The following is a 22,780-nucleotide window of genomic DNA, read 5'->3' on the forward strand; positions in this document are numbered from 1 at the left end:
TTTCTCCACGACAGCCTCATCTCCGTCCCCACGCGGCCTCCATCATAAACCCTTGTTGTAGGTCAACACCTTGCAATCTGTTGCCATGGCGATCTCCGGCTCTAGGCAAGACGCCTCAATCTGTGACAAAAACAACAAAAAAAGCGCAGAGACTGAGAGTCAAAATGCGTCGCTCGACATCGCTCTGACTTTAAGCTTCGGAAATCATTGACTTTTAATTACACGAGGGAAGAGACATCTGGAGCAAGAGGTGAATATGAGCTCGTGGGCCGGGGCTGTGCATGTCAAGTGGTGTATGTGTAATTTGAATTTCTCCCCAGCTGCTCCCTCTTTTTTTCCGCCATCTGGCCTGGAATTAGCAGTGGGAGCGGTTGAAGCAACGTTTCGCCGTACCTGAGACATCTGGGGGAACAGGCTGAGGGCCACGGGCAGGGAGAGGCCGAAGGTAACCAGGCACACGAGGCCGTGGACGGGCAGCAGTAACCGGCGGTTGCTCTGCAGGAACCGCAGCCTACGCGAGATGGTGAAGAAAGGAAACGTGAGCCTGCGCTGTGGATCGATCCCAGATGACTGCTGCAACGCCACGAGTTATTTTTGGATCCGGAGAAAAGATGCGTGCAGAATTAGGGGGCGGAGGGGGAAGCTATTCTCCACAATTAGTGGGTATGTGTGCAAGTTACAGTTCTGGGTTCAATGAGTCAGACTGCACTTTATCTGTCCTTCTTTATTTAATAGAGACAGAAAGTCTGTTACATTTTGTTCATTTTTCTTTACGTTCTCTCTAGTTGTGGCCTCCTGCTGAATAAATACATGAGTAGCACTGTGGGGCACAACATATGTCGGCTCATGCTCAGTAAACACATTATTTAGACCATCAGACCTTTAAAGACAGACGGCAATAACGAACAATAGAGAAAGCATGAAAGAGGTTTTTGATGCAGGAAATAGATCAATTACTAAATGTAATGTTGTAATTTAAGGCGTTCTGTGTTTTGACGTTTTAGAGCAGAATAAAATCAAAGGCTTTATTGTCCACAACTTCCTTTAAAAATATGCTCAAAGGAAGAATGACAATTAGTTTTTCTGACCCAGTTTTTAAAGAATGTTTAATCATGTTGGCCGCCAGTTCCCAAACTGGGGGCTGGGACCCCCACAAGGTGTCGCAAGATAGATCTGAGGGGTCGAGAGAAATAAAATAATGATGTTTACTTTGCTTTTAAGCTTCCGTTTCTCTACTGAGATCAATTAATAGTTCACTGCTAATATTCAGGCCTCTAAAATCAATATCACTGATTGGTTGGTGACCAGACAGGTTGAGAAACATTGATTTCATTCTGAATGATCTCTCGTAAAATAAAGAATAAGAAGTTGCTGTTTTTCAGTATACCTGAATACTAACAGTAACTTAGAACCTGTTCAGGGTACGTTGCTGAGTTTTTAAAGGAATATTCAAAGCAAAAAGGGAAAACAAAAATCCTAATTAAACGTGAAAATGTTCTGTTTGTCTTATTCTGTTATGTTAGTACAAAACATTAAAAGAAATTTTAAAAAGACTCACATATCGCAAATCTTTTCACATTTGACATACGGACCAACCGATTAATTGTGAAAATAATCTGTAGATCAAATCAACAATGAAAGTAAATGTCACAAGATCTTAAAAGTAAATACCACCTATATGTTTCTCTACAAACCTCTCCAGGTAGGACATGATGATGGGGGGCAGGACAAAGATCGGCATCGGGAGGACCACCCGTGTGAAGGCGGTCTCCGTGATCGCCTGGGGGGAAAAGAGGAGAACATTGTGCACACGCTTCATTTCAAATACTGCAATGAGTTGGATTTCATTTTCTCTTTTATGGGATCAGATGTCTGCGGAGCGAAAAGATGCATTTTCCCCATCATCAGCCGCCATCCGAGTGAGAGACGGTAAGTGTACGAACATATTCAGTGCAGTCGAGTCACAATTAGCCGAGTATGAAAAAGAGAAAAACACTCACATGTCTAGCAGCAATTTTGGAGGATCCCACCACGTTGCCGTTGTCGTCCACCACATCAATGCCTTCCGACAGCTCGTTGTGTCTCATCAGGCCCACGTTACAGATGTTTGCACTAGCTGAGGATGGGGAGAGAAAAAACAGCTTCTATGATTTAATGCATTTACACAAGAACACGTGCTGAAGACGAGAAAGAAGGAATTCCCTGAGATATCTTTGTAGGAATACCCTAAAAACACTGATAATATTCAGATATATAGAAATGGCATTGCTGCAATTTACAAGCTCTGAAATGTTAGATGTACGCACATAATTGTCTCATTTGTAACATGGTAGGATAAAGTGAGTGTAACGTCAGTCAGATGGTTTGACTCCGACCACCAGAGGGCCGCGTGATGATAACTGGTGCAAACATACCGACAGCTGGGAAGGGGACCAGTCTCTGAATTATCATTCTGGTGGCAGGACTCAGCTTGTTGGCCTTCTTAATCAGCACACTCAGCCCCACCTAGTAAACACAAAAACACTTTAAAAAGAAAAGCAACATCTTAAAGAAATCTATCAAAATCAATGTTTGGTCAAAACTTATGTTACATGCTTTAAATACTTCTATACAGCAAAGATGTTCTTTGTATTCGCATCAGTACCAAGTGTATTACTGGTCGTGTTAGGATCCTTATTTACTGTCACTAATACATTTACATAAACACTCGAACTATACAGCTTAAACTATTCCAAAAGATAAATATTACCATCATCGCTTATGATACCGTCTATAAAACACAGCCAAAAACATCATTACAACTTCTTCTGTAGGCTGAAGAAACAAAACAGCTCATGATGCTTTCGTGTACAGGTAGAATTCACGAAGGAAAAAAAGTATAGTATCCTGAAAGAGGATGATGAGGTGATTGAACAAGAAACCCGCTCACTGCAATAGAAACGGCGCTGGTCACAGCTCCGACATACCCTTGAAGAAACTTGGATGTTGGCGTTGGCTGAGGAGGCAGACAATAAATATTGTATCACAGCTTTATACATGGTTTTCTCCCTATAGTGGCATTTTGTATTTTATATATCGGCATGTAATGTCTTAAGATGGTATTTAAAAACACTACACATAATATCCTACTATCTAAAACCATAACATAATAATCTAGACCAGCCAAAATTAATATGAATATGTAAAAAATATATATATAATAATCTAGATTATTATTTTTATATATATATATATATATATATATATATATATATATAAAATTATATATTAATAATTATTATTATTTCTCTCTCTCTCTATATATATATATATATATATTCTTTTGAGTATTTGAGAGAATAAAGCTCTGAATATCCAGAGGTGGTAGTTCTCACCTTTGTGGCGTTGCGGTTGGCAAAATTCACACAGGCATTATGACTCTGGTTCAGCCACTATAGGAAAGAAGGGATGAACAAAAGGAAAGAAAGGAGGCAGATGGAGGGCATGAAGGAAAGAAGGAAGGGAAACAAAGGACAGGAAGAGAGGAAGGATGGATACAAAGACAGACATTTACATATTGACATGTTTCTTTTTAAAGCAACAGCTTGGAGCAAGAAGCACAACAATGTTCTTAAGCACTGCATGTACACATACGAGTGTACTTACCAGATGTTCAAAATGTACAAAAAATGCAATGGTTTGATGTTTTTACAGTACCTGCCATATAATGGTAGACACCACAGTCTGATTTGGAAGAAGAAGGCCAATGACCTAGATGAGACCAGGGAATAAGAGCTTATTTCTGGGGCAAAATAAGTCCAAAGTCTCATTTCATCTGTCCCCAAACACGACCATGTAAACAGACATCTGCACAGCCATGATTTTAAATGTATGATATTGTATATGAGACTCACAATCGGCGTTCCAAATGGTACATAACCTGCACAGCGAAGAAATGATGTTCAGTGTAAAAGAAGAAATAAAAATAAAAATAAAAGAAGAACAAATGAGGACAACATGGAAGTAAGTTCAACAACTTCAGCAAAGATCTTCATCCGAGGTCGTACCTGACATTCGAAATGGCATGAAGATCTTCTCTCCTGTGTCGGGGTGAATGATGGCCTGCGTGCAGAGAGCATGGCGTCATCCTCATGCTGCCAGGAGCCCCGAGGCCTGAATGTATGGAGGTGCAGTTCACCTGAGCCCACTTACGGGTATCCCCGACGCATCACTTACCTGCTTGATCTTCTGGGCTTCCCACAGCTGCACAGGTGAGCAGAGAAGTATTATTTAGGTTTATGTTTGCTCTGTTTTTGGTTAGGACACGTTCACTTTTTTTGTGTGTGATAATTGTGCGTTTAGCTTCAGCCTTTGTGATGTGTACTTTGTTTCCTGCCTTCGTGGCCTTATCATACCATCCTGCAACATACTCTGAATTGCATCACATCAGTGTGAATAAAAACTCACCTGAAGATCGGACATTCCAGGTGGAAGCTCGCCATGTTTGTGGTCATCGAGCAGTTTCACGCATTCTTCCAATCGTTTCTACAGAACGACATGAGGCTGTGTTAGACCGGTTTGGAACGTAATGAGAAAAATGAACTATCAAATGCTTTGTCAATTTATAGTTTCATTTTTTTTTTTTTATGTCAGCAAATAGTCTAAAAGCCTAACATGGCATCTTGACCAAAACCCCATAAATGTGTAATTCACTATCATATAAGACAGTGGATCCCAAATGGGGGCACGGGAAGGCACTCCAGGGGGTACGTGAGATTTATTTTAAATATATTCAAAATTAGCATCCATTCAAAATTCCTTTAAGAATAGTTATGTAATACATATTCAATAAGATAGAAGTGCATGGTTAGAGGGTACTTAGCTGAACAAAATTATTTCACAAGGAGTACATCACTGAAAAAAGGTTGAGAACCACTGGTATAAGAAAACTAAATCAGGAAACAGTGACATTTGAGAGGCTGTAAGCAGCAAACTCTCTTTAAAAAATAACGTTTAATTGACAATTAAAAAAAACGTTCAAACGATCAATGAATTCAGCTCTACGAATGTTTAATGTCGTCAAAACAAGAGCTGCTGCATTAGAAATCTGATCATTTGTTCCGTGACAGTTTATGATACTCTTGTGGATGGAAGCTTGAAGTTTGTACTGAAACCATGTCTTAAAAACGCCTGTCAGCAACATGTCAACATGCCAACATGTCAACAGTGTTGCAGGTTGTTACCTCGGACACAAACAGGGTGCTGGGGTCAATGATGTCTATGACGTGTCTCAGCCGGCCGAGGAACGAGCCCTTGAGGAGACAAAGTTAACTCTTAATGAAAGCACAATATACCAAGACAACAGAGGACCATCCTCCCCTCTGGGAATGGATCATTTACTGCAGTCTGAGAGGAGCAAATAAGGCATATTTACACATGCTAACACTTTGCTTTGTCTGTTGCAGAATTACATTTATGTATTTATAATGTTACACAGTTTATTGTATATTTCTTAATACATTAATTAATTTAAAGCTACATTTGGTAACTTTTATCAAAATAATGTTTTATCATCTTAAACTGTCTCTACATCCGGACTGATTATCTGTGACTACATCCGGTTCCTCTGCCTCCTTTTCGTTCTCCTGGTGGAATTTGCAAACCCGAAGAAAAACGAACCAATCAGAGGCGAGGAATCTCTGATGCAGCTGTCAATCAGCTCGAGAAGCTCATGACCAAACTGTCAAACTAGGCGGCGCTGGTTTTATGTTAATCAAGATGATCTTACTGTATTGCCAAGTCTCAAATATCTTCAGAAACCTATTTTAGTGAACTGTCCTATATAAACTTAAGTAAAGAGGTAAAAATGAAACACCAAAGTATGGTTCTACATGTTGTACTACCGTGTCATTTGCGAGTACTGTCATCATTTAAAGTGTTATTTGTAAAAAAAAAAATGTAAACATTTTTTTTTACCTGGCCGCCATGTTGAAAACCATCAGTCAAGTCATCGTTGCTGATCATTGTGCTAAGATAATAATACATTGAATTCATATAGCTTTACACACAGAAAGACGCTTTACATAAGGCATAGACATACAAAACTAAACTAAAGATAACCTGTTGCTGGTTGTAGCTTCATAATTACGCAACAAACAAAAAAAATCCTGTTTGCCCGAAAGCAAATAAGTGCATTTCCCAATTTCCCCCGTTGCTGTATGAGTACATTTCCATGCCGGACTAGTCCACGCTTATATTCACTATAGATGAAGACCATGAGATGCAGTTGAGAGTTCTGACTACGAGTAAAAAAGACTGTCTCAGTATTTTGTTTCCAAAGGTAAAGATTTGTGCAGATACTTTGACGTGCCGTCTGAAGTTTTAAAATATTAAAAACACAACCAATTATCAAAAGTAATAAAATGGGTGACAAAGTCTCTCCGCTATCACAACAGAACAATCTCACTCAATACAACCGAGAATGTAAAAGTGAAAAATTCCTTTTGAGATTAACTTTTGAATATATATATATATATATATATATATATATATATATATATATATATATATATACACACACTAACAATCTGAGTGAGTTTACATTTACCAAACATTCTTCCAAGTGAGGCTTGGAGCCCCGTTTTCTGTCCCCTCCACACACTCTTCATCAGCATGCCAATCGCTAACGACGAGTGCCAACAGTCTGAAAAGGCCCAGCAGCAAAGTATGCCAAGAGTCTCTTTGGCAAACCAGAGGGGAGAATACATGGCAGCTTCAATCAGATTCCCTCGGAGACATTAATCAGTTATGAAGGGCAGAAAAAAAACAGTGGAAAGACAGAGGAACAAACCCTGCTGGATTTTAATGATCTGTTCAGCATCGAGTCCTAATTGACATGACTGGAAACACCACCCAGTCCTCCAAAAGACTGTACATACACCATCTCTGCTGCACGGTGACCCTGGGTGTTCTGCCACTGCCGTTCACATGACGGGGCCATATGTGCTGCAGTGCTGTTTTGTAACAGTCAGGGTAGACTGAGGATCCATGTGAGGAGCCCGCTTTAATTATGCATGAGCTTCAGCTCCCCGGAGAGTACACAACAAGGCTCGCAGAGACGGAGCGCGGCAGAAAGCACAGACACACTGAGCAATGCAGATTCAAACACTGGCCTAATTCTCACTGCTTTGACGCAAGCAACCAAAAGTGTTATCGCCCCGACGTGAACTTCAGGTTTCAGATGGGAAAATAAAAAAATAAAAAGGTTTTATGATGGAGACATTATTCATTACCCTCTTCTCTAAAATGATGGTGATGGCAAAAAGAAGTAATTCACAGGAGACAAAAGGTTTAAATTAACTATTAATTGTCTGAACCAAGCCACATCCTGTGTTCCTGCGTCATATTGTCCCTCAAGCCACCGACATAAAAGCAAAACCCCCAGACTGAAAGACACACAATGGCATCTCTTGAGGCCATTTTGCATTGGTTTTGGGTTGTTTTGCACTTGTTTTCTGTCTCTTTGTAGTTATTAAATTGACTTCTCAGCAGTAAATGTTAATGGTTCACTTCAAACTAAGACCATCGGCGCCTGTGGGCTCAACATGTAAGATAAGCTGTTTGTCTCTGGTGCCTTTCAGTAGTATTATTTCCATGTTGACATCCTGCAGTTTAGAGTCATAAAAGTTGCATTTACAGCTCATATCAGTTGAAGAAATCGAGGATCAAAAAGTTTAGAGACTTATTTACACAATCCGTTTAATGACCTCTGCAATACTATCTGGGGAACCTTTGAGGTGCCGTTTAATAAATGGCTCTGAATTATGATGCCTTATAAATGTAAATATACCCCTCCTCCCCGGTAATAAGTCGACGTGAAGGTCACATTATCTCTCAGGGCTGACCAATGCAAATTCAGTGAGGATGGAAAATTGAGTAATGGGCTTCAAATAAGGAAGGACACGCCATTAATCTCGATCACATGTGAGGCCACATTCAATCTGCAGAGAGCATCCTGAAGGAGAAGAACACTATCAGATGTATGAGAGAACAAATGATGCGCAGATTTGGAGATTGTATCAGAAATCTCCATATTAAAAAAGGCAACAACAACAAAAATATATATATACATTCAAAAATGTTTTATAAATTATATTTTTAGATAATAATCGTGATAAACTGCCTTTAAAATGCCAAGCGGGGTCTCAGTGTGCCGCGGCGTCTCCACGGGGACGCAAAGGGTGTGAAATGTGCCAAACAGCGACGTGAACCTGCCGCGCGACCGCTTCTCTCTCCCGGTGCAACGAGAACCAAACTCGAAACCGATCCAATCAAGAAGTTCATATTTCAGTTCAAAGTTGTTGCGGCTTCACAACAAAGAAGCGGCACCGCACATCAAAGACAACTTCGGCTCCAAAGTGTGCGCAGCCGGAGGAGCAGCCGGAGCGGAGGAGCGGAGGAGCGTCGGGGCGGTTTTACACCCGCAAAGCCGGACACACAACATGTCATTCCGGCTCGTTTTAACGGCGCAGAAGAGCGCACTCACCTGCTCGTACCGGGGTCTCCCGAGCTGGAAGGCAGGACACGCTGCGGGTTCCGCCATGACACCGAACTAATGTATTTATTAATGAACTGAATCATGAACGGTGGGAACTACACCCGGCGTGTAAACTCGTGAGCCGCTGCGCATGTCGGGTTTTGTAGTCCTCTCGTTTTGCGCTCACGCTGGCAAAGTTGCGCCGCGTGACTACACGTCCCAAATGATCGATCAGGGGAAAGCTATTGCGTAACTGTTTGGGGATTGATCTTGGGAGCGATAACAGTTGGTGCACCCTTTAGGTGTCGTGAGTGACCCCGATGAATCACGTGTGGCCTGAGGGGAGAAGGGTGTCCGTGCGGGGCATCGATCAGGCTGCTGGACATGCGCACTTGATAATAAAGGGAGATACAAATATATTACATGGAATATAAATATTAGTCTCCACACTCGGCTTTTTCATGATGCTCTTGTCATGAAGTGCCCGGGGGAAAGATGCTGCTTCTATTTAACCCTGTAAGACCCCTGGTTGTAATATTACATTGTCACTTTTATCTCTCCAAAAAACACATTTGCAAAAACGTTTTTTGGGGAAAGACCACATTTACATAGTCAATGGGTCCTATTGTCTTGCCTTGCAATGCTATTGGATCGTAAATGTGTATATACTGTAGGTCTGGCCATAAGGCTACCTGCAAACTTTCCTGGAAGCACATCTCCTTGTTTCATTCAACTGGATATATCAATATTGAAGTAAGTAAATTCCATGAAATATTTTTTTGGGTGATTGTTAGAATATATACTTCATGTAAACACTAAGTTGTTGTGGAATTAATGCATCACATTAGACTTTCAGCTTGTTATGTCATTGTTGTAATTTTACAACGTTGGGTGAAAATGGTAGCTAAAATAGCATGTGCACCTTGCACACTGCATGGAGACATTCCACTTCTTGGATGTTCAGATACAGGATAAATACTTACAGAAATATAATGTATTTGATGATTCACACTTTACAAATGGGTTATTTGTTATAATTTTAAGTTTAGACCAGATTTGAATAATTCTATTCAAGTTCTATGTTATTTCTATGTTCGCAGTGAGATATAGTCAACTATTTTTTTTATCTGGACTTTGTTGGTTTGCCCAAATATCTCCTTGTTACACAAGCCAGATAATGTTTGTAGAATGCTTTGGAGGATGATTGTTCAGGGACAAGTGTAAATGTTTTTGAATGTGGGGTTGCATGAATGGTGCATTGTTCAGGGAGAGGTGTACATGTTTTTGAATGTGGGGTTGCATGTATGGTGCATTGTTCAGGGACAAGTGTAAATGTTTTTGATTGTGGGGGTTGCATGTGGGGGTTGCATGTACTGTGAACCAGGTTTCATCCAAACTGCAGTAAGGAGCTCCCTCTAGTGGAGAGATATGAGCGGCGCAGCAGCGTTTCATATATTGTAATCGTTCCCTGTGCAGGATGTTGAATCATAATATAAATGATAATATAAATGGTTATATATTATTATAATGTTGTAGTTTCTGTCTGATCGGTGACAAACCAACAACACCTCAAACACTTTGGCTCATGTGCACTTTATTTTCATACAGTACAGTACTGCGGTTATGTAATGCATTGCAAGTAGCTACAGTGGTACTAGAGTGGCATTACAGAATATATTATCATGACAAAAGTATTTTATAGAAATAACTTATAATAATATTATCTATTGCATTGATGCTGTTATATCTACAGTAAAATGTTACTATTTCCAAAAACAAACAAAAAATGCAAAATGGAAACTGTTGCTTAACAAGTACAATATTTTGTAGAAATTAAAACAAAAAACAAAAATACAAATAATGTATTCATCTTCTTTAGTCTCCTTCTAGCTCAAACGTGAATAATGAGTTTTGCTTATCATAGAACGACCTTAATGCAGAAAGATTTATTTTTAAAGTATTCACATTACCGCGCAGCATGACGTGTTGCTATGTTTTCTATTTAAAAAAATGCAATTACCTCAAGTTAACCTCGGCATTTCATTAAAAAAAGGTTGAGATGAAAACCTTGTGTCAAAATGACATTTTTTGCACTTTGAAGGCTGAAATTTCAAGGTTACTTGAGCTAAAAGCATATTTTGACAGAGGAATTTAATCCCTGAAGTGAAAAAAATGTTTTCTTAAGCCTGTATATTATTTTATGCACGTGTGAAAGCACTGAGTTTAAAGTTTAAATTGACAACAGCTGACTACCTTTTAATTATTCTACAAAGCAGTAAAATCATTTGGCTTTGATCAAAGCTCCTATTTCTATTGTAGTTTTCTGTTCGTGCCAAATTGTGATAGTAACCAGCATGCATGTTGGGTAATATCATGTCTACATCAACAAGGCAGTATTAGCAGTGAGAAGACCTGGATGATTGTGAGATCATATTTCGTGGAGCATTATAGTTTGACTGTAACCGTCTCTAGAATAGTGATTCCCGATCTCAAATGGTGTGTTGCACCCAGTCTGGAGGAACCAGCACACACACACACACACACACTCTGGCCCTGTCGTCACTTGTGTCGCGTGCGAACTTGAAGCAGCGTTGGCGTCTGCTCGATGATCCGCAGTAATAGATTATCTATGTAGTCCTCCAGGTCTCGGACCTGTAACTTGACCTTTCTCAGATCCGCCTCACATTTGTGCAGCTGCGCCCCCTGCCGCTCGGAGGCCGCCTCCTGCTTCTGCATGTCCATCTCCTGCTGCAGCAGCAGCGAGATCAGCTCCATGTTGGTCAGGTGCAGGTACTGGGCCGAGTGGTCCACGGGCACCTCCTGCAGGGAGAGGGAACAGGGACAGTATGGATGTCTTATAGATGCATATGTGCGTATAACAATAACTTGATATAGCACCTTTAACAACAGAGTTTACAAAGATACATTTAAACACTGATCAAACAGTGTCAACAATAGATGAATCAATAAAAAATACACTAAGAAAAAAATAGTCATAATAATTTAAACTAAAATAAAAGCAGTAAAAAGACAACATCCCATAAAAAAGCAAGTCTGTAAAAATGTATTTAAAGGAGTGATTTAAAGGAGATTACTGATTATTGTGTATGAACCCGGCTGTTAAATGTCCCAGTTAAAGGAAATAGTTCGGCATGTAGGGAAATACATCTATCCACCATCTTGCCAAGAGTTAGAGGAGAAGAATAACAGCGCTCTCATATCTGTCCATTCAATATGAGGCTACAGCCAAGAGACAGTTATCTTAGCTTAAAGATGGAGGCGGGAGGAAACCTGACTCCAAAGGTACACTTCAGGTTTCGTACAGTTGGACAGAGACAACTCAGAAAGCTGGTTTCCACTATTTACAGTCTTTATGTAACATTTTCTCATCTAACTCTGCAAGAAAGCAAATAAGCTCAAATTTCTCAAATTTGAGCTTATTTGTCAAACAATGACTTTAAACGAGACATTGTGATTAAAATAACTGGCTTATTAAGATCTTAAATTGGTATTAAATTAAAAAATAATCAAGTAAGTCACAGAAAACCTGAAGACATCTATGCTCGGGTCCCGCAGTGTATTTATTAACACAGAGTGCAGCGCTGCTGTTAATAAATGCTCATGGAAGCATTAAATAGTCCGTGGACCTAATGGCTGTGATTTAGTACGACACGTTAATGACTCGATTCTTCCGCTGTTTGCACATAGTGAGACTCAAACTGTGTTATGGGTACATTTTGAAAATGTAATGTGAATTTTTTGGAGCCTGTTTGCCAGTTATTGGTAGGTGACATAATAAATGGTTATGGTAGTTTGCACACCAGCTCAAATGCACACATTGCTGCAGGAACACAGTTTTATTTTGTAGTATCCTATAAAACAATAACACTTGGAGGGCTGTGATTTTTAATTGTCCGAAGCGGTTTCAAACCCCATCCGACCCAATTACAGAAATGTGTAATAGAAATTCCCCCAAAAGCGAAAACAGTTAAAATCTTAAAAAGTACAATAGTTAAAGGGTAATTTTCAGGTTAAACTGATGGTAGCAGGACCTGCTATTCATTTGTCCTTCACAGCATCAGAATCACCTTATTGTTTGACGTGCTGTTACAGAAACAGACCAAAGTGTTACAGAGGAAGGCTGGAAACATCATTTTTTACAACCTGAAAACTCTTAACTGGGCCAAAGAACGAATGGGATCGCCATTTCTCTCCTTATTTACTTATTGGCAGTATTAATACTCAAGAACAAGGTGGTAAACAAACCCAGAATATGGGCGATACATCTGGTATCTGGTGTGAAATGTGTTTTTACAGTTAAGTTAGAAATATCACCCCAAAAGAAAAAAGGTATAAATGTTTTATTCTAGCCGCATTAGTACCTGGCTCCTCTCAGGTTCTGCTGAAGCCTGGTGGGCGCTGCGTCCGGGGTTGATGGTGGACTTCAGCTTCTCCAGAACCGAACGACCCTCCTTCTTCTCCGATTGACTGGAGGTCAACGGCTTCACTGGATGAGGTCTGCAAAGTACTGGGGTCAGCAATCGTGTTTCAACACAGTGTGTGTTCACTATGAAGTGCACAGCACGTCTAATCTTGTCTGGTCAAGTTACTGTATGTCGGTTCAGTCGCCAGCTATTACAGAACGTCACTCTAAAGGAAATCTGTGAAAGGAGCCGTGAGCTACAGAGAGGGAACACTTCTTTGAGCATTAAAAAGCAGCCATATCTGTCGAGTTCACACGGGAAATGTACTAAAATACAAGTGCAGTGATTCGCCTGCTACTTTCATCTTGGGGGGGGACACAGGGTAGACTTATACAACAGCAACAACAACAACAACAACAACAGTAAGGGAATGTTTAGAAACTGAAATTAGAATAAACACTAGAATTAAAGCCACTTTGTGATCGCAGCAGAAAGAAGAGCTGAGTTTCTCTTGTTGCTTTATAGAGTGTATCCACAATGACACACTCTAAAAAGAGATAAAATAGTGATTCATTATTAAATTAAAGTTCTAATTAAGTGATTATGTACCTTTGTCCATTTGTTTCTAAGCCAACAAATGTGATAAAAGCACACATATTCTAAATATGAAGTACCCTCACCTGCATCTGCTGTAAATATAATTTAAACAATAGAATTGTTTCCTGGGAATGAATCCTGGTAAGTCCGGTCTAAATCCTCTCTACCACAAAGTGGCGCTTCTGACTGCCTAAGAATACTTCTTACGCACAAGTATTGCCCTTTATTTCTGTTGTTTTTGAGCCTATCGTCTGAGAATACAATTATTCTGCCTCTGAACAAGATGACACATATTCTAATGATCTCATATACGTAAATACATACAGGATAAAAAGTCAGCTTTCATTTGGTACTCCTAGATATCTGGACATGGTGAATCAGGTGGTCAAAGTAGCAGCAAAAGAAGATGAATTTAGGCAGAACAAAGTGTAAGAAAAACAGCACACGTACAATAGCCAACAGGAAACGGAATAATGAGATGAATAACATAAATGTGAAGCAAAGCCAAGAACAATGCAAGCGGGTATCATCCAACCACGTTGGATGTAACAAACAAAACCGAACAGAAAATGCATTCAACGCCAAGCCGGGCCGAAAGTAAACAAAACAACCAGAGCAACGAAATAAAAACCATTACGTGTTTTTTCGTATTGCATGTGGAGATCTACAGCTGGTTACAAAGCGACACATGTCATATCCCGGCGTGAGGATTCTCACCTGCTCTCCTGATGGGGCAGGCTGCTAGCTGGCTGAGTCTCCTCAGGCAAAAGTGAGTGCCGTGCATCGACCGGGGGCTGGTCAGTGGTGGAGATGGTGCAGTAGGAGGAGCAGGAGGAGAAAGAGGAGGCGTCGGGGGCCGCAGCCAGAGATGTGCTGGGCCCCACGCTTGAGGGGTGTATGGAGGGGCAACAGACAGGGGTGGGGTGGAGCGCGGCCTTCGCGGCAGCCGACGGGGAGAGTGTGTGCAGGAGGGAGGAAGAGGAGGGTTCCTGCAAAGATGGCCCAATCTTTGACTTTGACACCTTTCTGGAGTTTGGTGCTACCTGAGCGTGAAGGTCTTCAAAAAGGATATCGGAGTGTTTCCCCGTTGCTGTTGCGTTGTTTTGTAAAGATATTTGCGACGACCCATTGGGATCGCCGTGACGTGTGCTGCTATCTGCTTGTGCCAGTAAGGAAGAAAGAGAGGATTTAGAGGGCTGGTACGACAGCGGTCCTTCTCTGACTTCTGACATGTTTTGAACGAGGGACAAGAACTGTTCCAACTCTCCGTCTCCGCCTTTGCTCTGGTTGCTTGGGCTGCCGCTGCTGTTCTGCCGGAACACTCCTTTTGGTCTAAAACGTGCGCTCACCACACCGGGAAATGTCTCCTTTTGGTTTTGTGCGCCGACTTCAGCTTGAGGGTTCCCATTACCATCAGAGTCCTTTCGCGTCTTTTTAAAATCCCCTACACTTCTCGACAAAACCTCCCTGACTTCAGTTTCAAAATGGGCCGCATCCGATGTTTGGTGTTCGATCCCTCTGCTGTTGAACCCGGAGTTGCCGTGCGGTGCCACGTTATTCAGATCACAATTGTCTTTAAGGACCGGAGAGACGTTGTAGAGTTTGTTAGATGGAGCGATTATTTCAAAGGAGGAGTTCATCTCAGGTATGTAAGTGTCCTTCAAAGGGAACACATCCCCAGGTGCGGTCGCTGTCTCTACATGGTAAGCAGCTATCTGGGAAGCGTCTGCCGGTTGAGGAAAAGTCCCTCCCAAACTCATGATGCCTTTGAGAGCGTCGACCACGTCTGACTGAGAGGAGCCATCGGAATCAATGAAACTAAAATCAGAGTTATTCACATTCCTGTTCAGATCTCCCGAGGCGGATGAGAAAGACGCGTTGTTGTTGATGCATGTGGTTTCAGGTGGACACAACTCCATCTTCTCTACTGGGGCGGTTGCAATGTCAAGTGCTTTTGCATCTGCCGCTGAGGGTGTAGTAGATGGCACGGTTACAATATCTGCTACAAACGTGTCACTATTAAGAAGTATTTGAGGTCCTACGGTCACAGATGTGATCTTATTTCCTGCAGTCTCTTCAGCGCTCAACGATAAGCGATTTACTTTGGGTTGTCCGTAGTTTCCTCTGCACGTGCGTCCATACAAGTCTTGCTCAAACAGCATCCCTCTCCAGCGGTCGGTTTCATCCTCCAAAGGTTCATATTTGAACTTTTTGAGCTTTTCTTCGGACATGAATCCTGCCGAAGTAACATTTGCGTATGGCTTAGAGGGAATGCTGAGGGAGTCGGTGGTATCGCTGCCGGTGATGTGAGGGTCTGGAGATACACTGTTTCTTTTGCTATCTCCCTCTCTTCCCCGTTGCAGCGAGGCCACGCCGGTCTGTGAGAGCAGGTAGGCTTCTTTATGGACCGCCAGCTCTTGACCTCTGTGCAGCCAGCCATCGGAGTAAATCTCGTTCGCGGAAGTTCGTAAAGGTTTCCGCGGAGGCAACGGTGGAGGCTCCTCGTCGCATGTTTGCAGATCTTGTGCATGATTATTGCCGCTGTTATTAACTGGAAGATACCTATGTATATTAGATGACGTCGGACTGGTTCTCAGCGGTTTCTGAGGAAGACTCCCTTTAGGTGAGTTTAGCCTGCTGGAGGCGAAGGCATCAAACGAGTCGTCCGATTCCCCCGCACTCTCTGACATGGAGCGAGGGGCGAAGGGGTTGGGTGGGGCTGCTTTGGGTAATAATGCAGGGAGAGATATCTGCCTAGCTACTGGCCTGGGGCGCTCCCGCTTTATGTAAGCCGTATTTGTAGCTTTACCATCATGAGCGGGGCTGGATGTGCAGGGCTGGGAAGGCAGAGTGGTGTAATGAAAGGGGGATGAGCCGAAAGGAGGGGACCTCTGTGACTCTTCTGCTATGAGGTCCTCAAAAAAGGGGTTGCGCTGCATATGTGAGGGGAAAGGGTTGGAGGGGGAGATTGGGATCGAGGCGGGAGAGGAAGAGGAGGTGAAGGGATTGGTGTGACAGTCGTCAGGTGAAACATGACCGGAGGGCGAGGGGGAGGTGGGAGGAGGGGAGCACTGAGAGGGTACGGGGGAGCGAGGAGGGAGGGGAGGGGGTGCGTCTGAGCTGCTTTCTACCTTAGGAGAAACCTCCAGCCTGTAGAGGAAAATAGGGCACAATAGTCCTCTTAGTTAATGATGTTCCACGTTACCAAATGGGGAACATCGTTCTTACACAAACAGAGAAGACAAGCCAAAATATTAGGTGACATTTCCGCCAACCATCATTGAATATCAAACTGGTCAAATTAAAGAATTATGATAACTAATAACGTAATCAAAAAAAGCAGAGCACGTTTGCAAAATAATCAAGCAAAAATAAATAAAATGCATTGTAGCCATTCAAGACCATCGGCACTGGCAGCTTTTCAGCTGGGTGAGCTCAGACAACGTGGAATGGTGTTCTTCACATCCTTCTGCAAAAGCATTTTTACAAACCACCGTGATGTTGCATCTTTGACGGAGAGAAACGTAGACACATGTTGATGAAGATAATGGAAATGCTTGAGTGCCATTTGTGGGAAATATAGTATGAGATGATGATACAGCATGGTCGTAAAATGGAGTAAACTATGAGCTAAATCTATCACATTTTCTGATGAGCATGGAGCAGAGCGAACACTGAACTCAGCAACACCCGGCTGAATGCAGGGCCTCCCATGTTCCGGATGCTGTGCCCGGATAGAGAGTACATTTAAACACTGTGGAGCCCCAAAGGAAAGTCTGGAAGCCACTCACCTCGGCTTGTTCTGGGATTCACTGGAGCCAAACCAGCCCCTGAGCCTCCCCTCAGACATCAAACCAGCCTGGTTCTGGTCTGACTTAGCTGGCAGAGAATCACTCCTCCCTCCAGAGAATAACGTCTTTCTTAGCTTCCTCCCTTTGTCGGGCGAAACAGCAGCAGATGAGACGACCGGCATCTCCGCCTGCACAGGGCGACCCCCTCGCTGAATTGGAGGAGACGATGGCTGAGCTTCCTTTTCTTCCTCCTTTTCCTCCTTCTTCATCTTGTCAAAGGACCAGCGTCGGCCCTCGGCGGAGGAACCTCTGTCCTTGGTGAGGTTCTGCAGGGATCTCGAGAGCGGGGAGCACTTCTCCAGCAGGACCAGCTTGGACTGGTGGGCTCCTGAGCTCTTTGGAGTCGACGGCTCGGAGTCGTAGACGTGGCTGCCATTGATACACAAGGAAGACTTGGACTGAGTCATGGTCTGACCTTTCAGAGACTCCACGGCAAGATTTGGTCGAGGGAAGGCAGTCGTGATCTTACTGGCTCCATCGCTGAAGGCTCGCTTGTGTGTGAGGACCTTTGAGGAGTGCTGGCTGGTGAGCACTGATGGAGGGAAGGAAGAACTGCATTATGGAAACAAGCCAACATCTTTTTTTTATGCAATCACATGCAATTCTGTTAAAACATCATTGAAACTGTTTATTAACGAAGAAGATGATACTCAATGTCTTGCTCTCAGTTTTCTTTCATGCTATTTGCTTTAACAGCAGTAACAACTGTCACCACACCACTATAAAGCCTTGAACTCAACATTACCTTATCATCGAAGTTTGAGGTTGTTCAAGCCAACTTTCTAGCAAAATTTGATTTACACATTTCACACCCTCTTAGTGACTAAAAAGAAAGCAAGACATTTAGCAACTTATTCAGACCACCAGGGAAAATGTAGCAATGTATTATATTGTAAGTCATTACAGCCCAAAGTCTCTCCCTCTCCTTTTGTTTCTTGCGCCGGCCGACAGCCCATACAAACAATAAGCTTCATGCAAAAGGTGCACTATGACATCACCATTAAGCAAATGAACATAGGACATCATCTGCCGACCTTTAGCGACTTTTAGTGCTTGTGCTAGCTACTTTCATTGGAAAACCATTGGCAACGCAGCATGTGCAGAGATGAGAAGGAAAGCTGAGGGTTCCAGACCCAAGAGTGACTCCTTTTAGTAGTCATTTTCAATAGAAAAATATCAGTTTGTGCAGCTTTACAAGCAGCTTTGTATTCCACAGTGGAGCATCACACTCATATCGTTAATACTGGCGATTTTATATGTAGCGTATCACAGATGGATCCATATCAATGTGTCTTAAATTTGTTGGAGATACTGAACCTCGTGAACAATTTAATTGTTATATAAGGGCCTAAAATACTTGCCGTGCTCATTAACTACAGCACATGCATGCCTGCTAATTATCCCTGAAGATAAATGCTTCATTTCTAATTTTTTAATGATGTTTGTAAATGTTGTCCTATTTTCCAGAGAGGTGGCCCACCTTCGCCTTCATCAGGCCTCAATGAAACCAGCCTTCTTGTCACACACATGTAAATAGTGACACAACCTACCTTTTTTAGCTAAATCTGTCTCTCCGTAATGGGTGTCCACCCTCACTTTGCTTGTGTAGACGGGAGAGCTGGGAGGGTCTGACATCAGATCCAGGCTGGGCGGAGGGCCGGGGATATCACTGGCCATGGAGGACACGCTGCTCTCTGAAGCCAGGGACGAGCATGACCCGGTGTCAGACGACTTGCGCAGCCTCCCTTTGAAGAAATCTTTCACCTTGCTCCTCTTCTCCTCTGCCATCTCCACGTCCCGTGGCTCCCCCGAGCCTCCGCCCGCCATCTCTCCGAACGGCTGCGATCCTGACAGGGCGGCGAAGCGGCCTGGCACAATGGCCGAGGAGGACTCCATGTCCCCCCTCTTCCTCCCCGTGACGCGATCCTTGAGCTTGCCAAAAGCAGAGCGGGGTTTGTCCTTTATGGTGAGGTCGAACATGCTGGCCGTCATGTTGTTGCGAGTGAACTGGACTGTAACCTGCAGTTCCCCACGCTCCTTCTCCTTTCTGCCCGCCTTAGAGTTCATCTTGAACCATCTGAAGCCACAAAAGAAGAGGGGACAAGTCAAGCTTTTATCAGTGCTTCAAATAAACACGTTACTGAAGTGCGGTGCCGTCGGTTTAAAGCACAAATCAAGAGGTTCAATGTGTTATCTGGCAAAACAAAACCAGCAGCAACAACAAAACATTGATTTCCTTTTGGCAAAGCTTTCCACATATTACATAATCTGGAATTACTGCCCGGGGGATTGTGCTCATAATCTTTGACAACAAACGTTTGTGAAGGAAATCACAACCCACATTCCTCGAGCTTTGTGCTATAAGGGACGATACTGTATCAAGATCCTCCCTCTGTTGCTGCCTCCAAAGTCCTCTGAGTGGACCAGAGAAAGTGTTGTGGGGCCAAAACTAACAGCAGGAATTCAGTGAGTTCCACTGAGCGTAGAGAGGACGTAAGCCCACAATTAAGGCCAGATGTGCTGTATTGCTTTAGTGGTGAGTCCTGTTGAGCCACCTGTCAAATACTCACAACCATTGGAAAAGACTCCGAGCTATTTTCAAGATGCTCTACAACCGTGAAATAACTTAGTCTGAATTCACATTCTAACTCACTTTGGGAACCTGAACCACAAAGCACAGACACAACTACACATTTTCCATAATAGTTCATTATCATGGGCATGTCGCAAAAAAAAATTATTTCCACTTCCGTGCAGTTTTCAAAACTGAATGTGATGAAGAATCTGTCACTCCTGCTCACATCATTGTTCTATTTATATCAGTGCATTGATACCAAGTTCACCAATCCACTTTGACAGATGTCCAAAAGATTAACATTATTGTATCACTAATTATAATCCATTCATATAGAATGTATGATTCTAAAAACGTCCATTCTGCATCGTGAGTGCTATTACTATTGGGACTTTAGGTTTATGTAATACTTAATACTTCATGCACTTTTATTTAAGAAAGATATGGAGTGCAGTATTTGTACTTGTAACACAGTTGTTCTACAATTTGGTATTGATACTTTTATTTGAAAGATATCTGATTCCTTTTTCCACCCCTGTCTGTCCCGGTCTGACATGAAAACATGACGCATCACTTCTATCTTCTGTGTGAACACTAAACTATGCTTAAAAGTAAACGGAGGATGTGCATTGTGCGTAAAGATGGTGCCTTTCTGGCTAGAATCACAACAGTGGAAACTGCATCTCATCTTGTTGATTTGCAGTGCATTGTGGGAACTGCTTCAGACTAGAGGACTAGCATTTAATGAGCCTGCATGCATGTCGGGCTCCAGCTTTTGCAGTTTTCTGTGTCGGTGCAAAAAACAATTCTGCTTTTATTGTTTAACTCTCATCTTCTTTTGTATCAGCTGCTGTGTTGTTTTGCGTTGTAAAAAGCAAATGGTAGATAACAATGAAGATGTCATCAAAACTACCACCTTAGAAAAGATACTGGAATATTAAATATCATACATATATCAGATAAATGAAGAGCTAAAGCTGCTTGTCATTCGCCTGTACATTTAACTAAATAACCTAACAATAGTGGTGTAATATATGTAAGTACATTTACTCAAGTATTGTACTTTAGTATTTTTATGTTATGCTACTTTATACTTTATACTTATACACAACATTTTGGAAGTCACTATTGTTTATTCCACTAAATGTATCAGCTTGACATTTTGATTACAAATAAAAAAAAAAATAAGGAACTATAAAATAATGATTAATTATTATATAATAAAATACTCTGCAGTCTAAAGCAGTTTAAATGATCCCTTTACCATCTACACCATTGGTGATGTTCACACATTAATGCATCACTAATTATAGTTATTAGACATATGATTCTGGATGGTGCTATTCTGCATCAATAATACTTAAAGTATAATATTGAATGAAAGACTTTTACTTGTAACAGAGTATTTCTACTTTTATAAGTACTTTTGTATACCTCTGTCTGTCTGACACACACACACGCACACACACGCACACGCACACGCACGCACACACACACACACACAACTTCTATCTTCTGTGCGAGCAGCAAACTGACATGGAGGCTTAATTAAAATCAAAGCACAACGTACTCATCTCGAGGACACGTGGCCTCCTGAAATATCCTGTCCAGAGGGATGATGGTTTGCCCGAGGAACACGTCAAGTCCGATCAGCACCCGGTGCATGACGGTGAGGACCAGGTCCCCGCTCCCAGGGGGGTAGGCGCCCCGGCCGCCGTCCTCCAGGATCCCGGGGAGCAGCTCGAAGCAGCACTCCTCGTTCCACTCGGGCACCGCCGCCTTCTCCACCAGCCCGGTGGTGAACTTCTCCTTCGCCACCTGGATGATGGTGTAGAGGTAGCGGCTGCCGTGCTTGCCCTTGGTTCGCAGCCCCCTCGCGCGCAGGACGGTGATGTTCACGTGAGTGGGCACCCATCGCTGATCATCGTCCAGATCTATCAGTGACATCATCATGTCTTTGTGTCCTTTGGTCCTCGTAGTTTCACTTGGTCCTGTCAGTTCATTTGGAGAGCATCCCGTCCTTTGTGTTGCGCCAGAGTTTCCGTGCTGCGCAAAAAAACACCTCTGCAGAATATCAACAAAGTCCGCGGAGCCTCAGAGGGTTTACCCGAGGTCAGACTCGAGACCGCAGCAGCCCGGGCCTGTGTTCAACTGGAAGCTCTGCGTGCCATGCAAACGAAGTTAGGAGATGTGCGTGCTGGATTCATCCCGAATGTAGCTCGTGCTACATGTCGCATCGGGACGTTGGCCGTCCGCGATCTGCCCGCTGCGCTCGCGGCCCGCCGTGCTCGCGGCCCGCCCTCCTCCAGAGCAGCAGGCCCGCTTACACAGCGAGAGAGATGCCGCAGAATTAAAGAGAAACACCCAGAGCTGTTTATGTCAGGTCGCACGCGGCTGTCAGAGAGGGGGCACGCGGGGAGGACGCGCGCGCTCAGCAGCGTGTCCTCGTGTCGAACAGCAGAACATGAAGTCTGTGAAGATTCTGACCGGAAACTATTTGGTGTTTTCCTTCCAATTCTTTTAAGAATTATTGTTGTCAACCAAACCCCCGGATCAACGTGTCGCCACGTACACTATTGGTGCGAGCGAACAGATATAGAGGGAGGGGGGGGGGGGGGGGGGGGGGAGGAAAAACCATAACAAAGAAGACATTTATTGAATTATGATTGAACAAATTAAACCTGATCAATTCATTAAAAAATATTATTCTAAACATTAATAGACCCTTAAGGCTGATCAGTCATGATATTGTGTATGCACATGTAGGTGCACTACCCCTCGTGGACAGACCTATACATTGACTTTAAAAAAGCCCTTT

The 22,780-nt window shown here is 42.8% G+C and overlaps 2 protein-coding genes across 3 annotated transcripts; both read right to left on the reverse strand.

The window, feature by feature from the left end:
* Positions 1–42: 42 nt before the first annotated feature.
* sfxn5b (sideroflexin 5b) lies at positions 43–8,635 on the reverse strand. Of its 2 annotated transcripts, XM_034543552.1 has the most exons (14): positions 8,525–8,635; positions 5,223–5,291; positions 4,447–4,524; positions 4,216–4,242; positions 4,047–4,101; positions 3,894–3,919; positions 3,697–3,750; positions 3,375–3,431; positions 2,930–2,995; positions 2,415–2,505; positions 2,001–2,116; positions 1,695–1,780; positions 394–511; positions 43–120 (listed from the first exon to the last, which is right to left on the reverse strand). In XM_034543552.1, the coding sequence occupies exons 1-14, from the start codon at positions 8,579–8,581 to the stop codon at positions 43–45; spliced, it is 978 nt and encodes a 325-aa protein (XP_034399443.1). In that variant the 5' UTR covers positions 8,582–8,635. The 2 variants fall into 2 exon arrangements, with proteins under 2 accessions (XP_034399443.1, XP_034399444.1); XM_034543553.1 differs by lacking the exon at positions 5,223–5,291 and having other exon boundaries at positions 8,525–8,628.
* Positions 8,636–11,074: 2,439 nt separating this feature from the next.
* Positions 11,075–21,912, reverse strand: LOC117737778. The gene is made up of 6 exons (XM_034543944.1): positions 21,533–21,912; positions 18,938–19,464; positions 17,328–17,919; positions 14,254–16,686; positions 12,898–13,033; positions 11,075–11,335 (listed from the first exon to the last, which is right to left on the reverse strand). The coding sequence occupies exons 1-6, from the start codon at positions 21,910–21,912 to the stop codon at positions 11,075–11,077; spliced, it is 4,329 nt and encodes a 1,442-aa protein (XP_034399835.1).
* Positions 21,913–22,780: the final 868 nt, after the last annotated feature.

Source organism: Cyclopterus lumpus, chromosome 10 (genome assembly GCF_009769545.1).
Source record: "Cyclopterus lumpus isolate fCycLum1 chromosome 10, fCycLum1.pri, whole genome shotgun sequence".
Classification (NCBI taxonomy): domain Eukaryota; kingdom Metazoa; phylum Chordata; class Actinopteri; order Perciformes; family Cyclopteridae; genus Cyclopterus; species Cyclopterus lumpus.

Coding starts and splice junctions, on each gene's coding strand:
- LOC117737778 (XM_034543944.1), bottom strand. CDS start 21,912: ATGATGTCACTGATAGATCTGGACGATGATCAGCGATGGGTGCCCACT. Junction 17,920..18,937: donor GACAGATTTAGCTAAAAAAG/GTAGGTTGTGTC, acceptor TCCCTCCATCAG/TGCTCACCAGCCAGCACTCC. Junction 16,687..17,327: donor GAATCCCAGAACAAGCCGAG/GTGAGTGGCTTC, acceptor TTTCCTCTACAG/GCTGGAGGTTTCTCCTAAGG.
- sfxn5b (XM_034543552.1), bottom strand. CDS start 8,581: ATGGCGGAACCCGCAGCGTGTCCTGCCTTCCAGCTCGGGAGACCCCGG. Junction 4,243..4,446: donor CTGGAATGTCCGATCTTCAG/GTGAGTTTTTAT, acceptor TCACCTGTGCAG/CTGTGGGAAGCCCAGAAGAT. Junction 121..393: donor TGTTCCCCCAGATGTCTCAG/GTACGGCGAAAC, acceptor TTTTTGTCACAG/ATTGAGGCGTCTTGCCTAGA.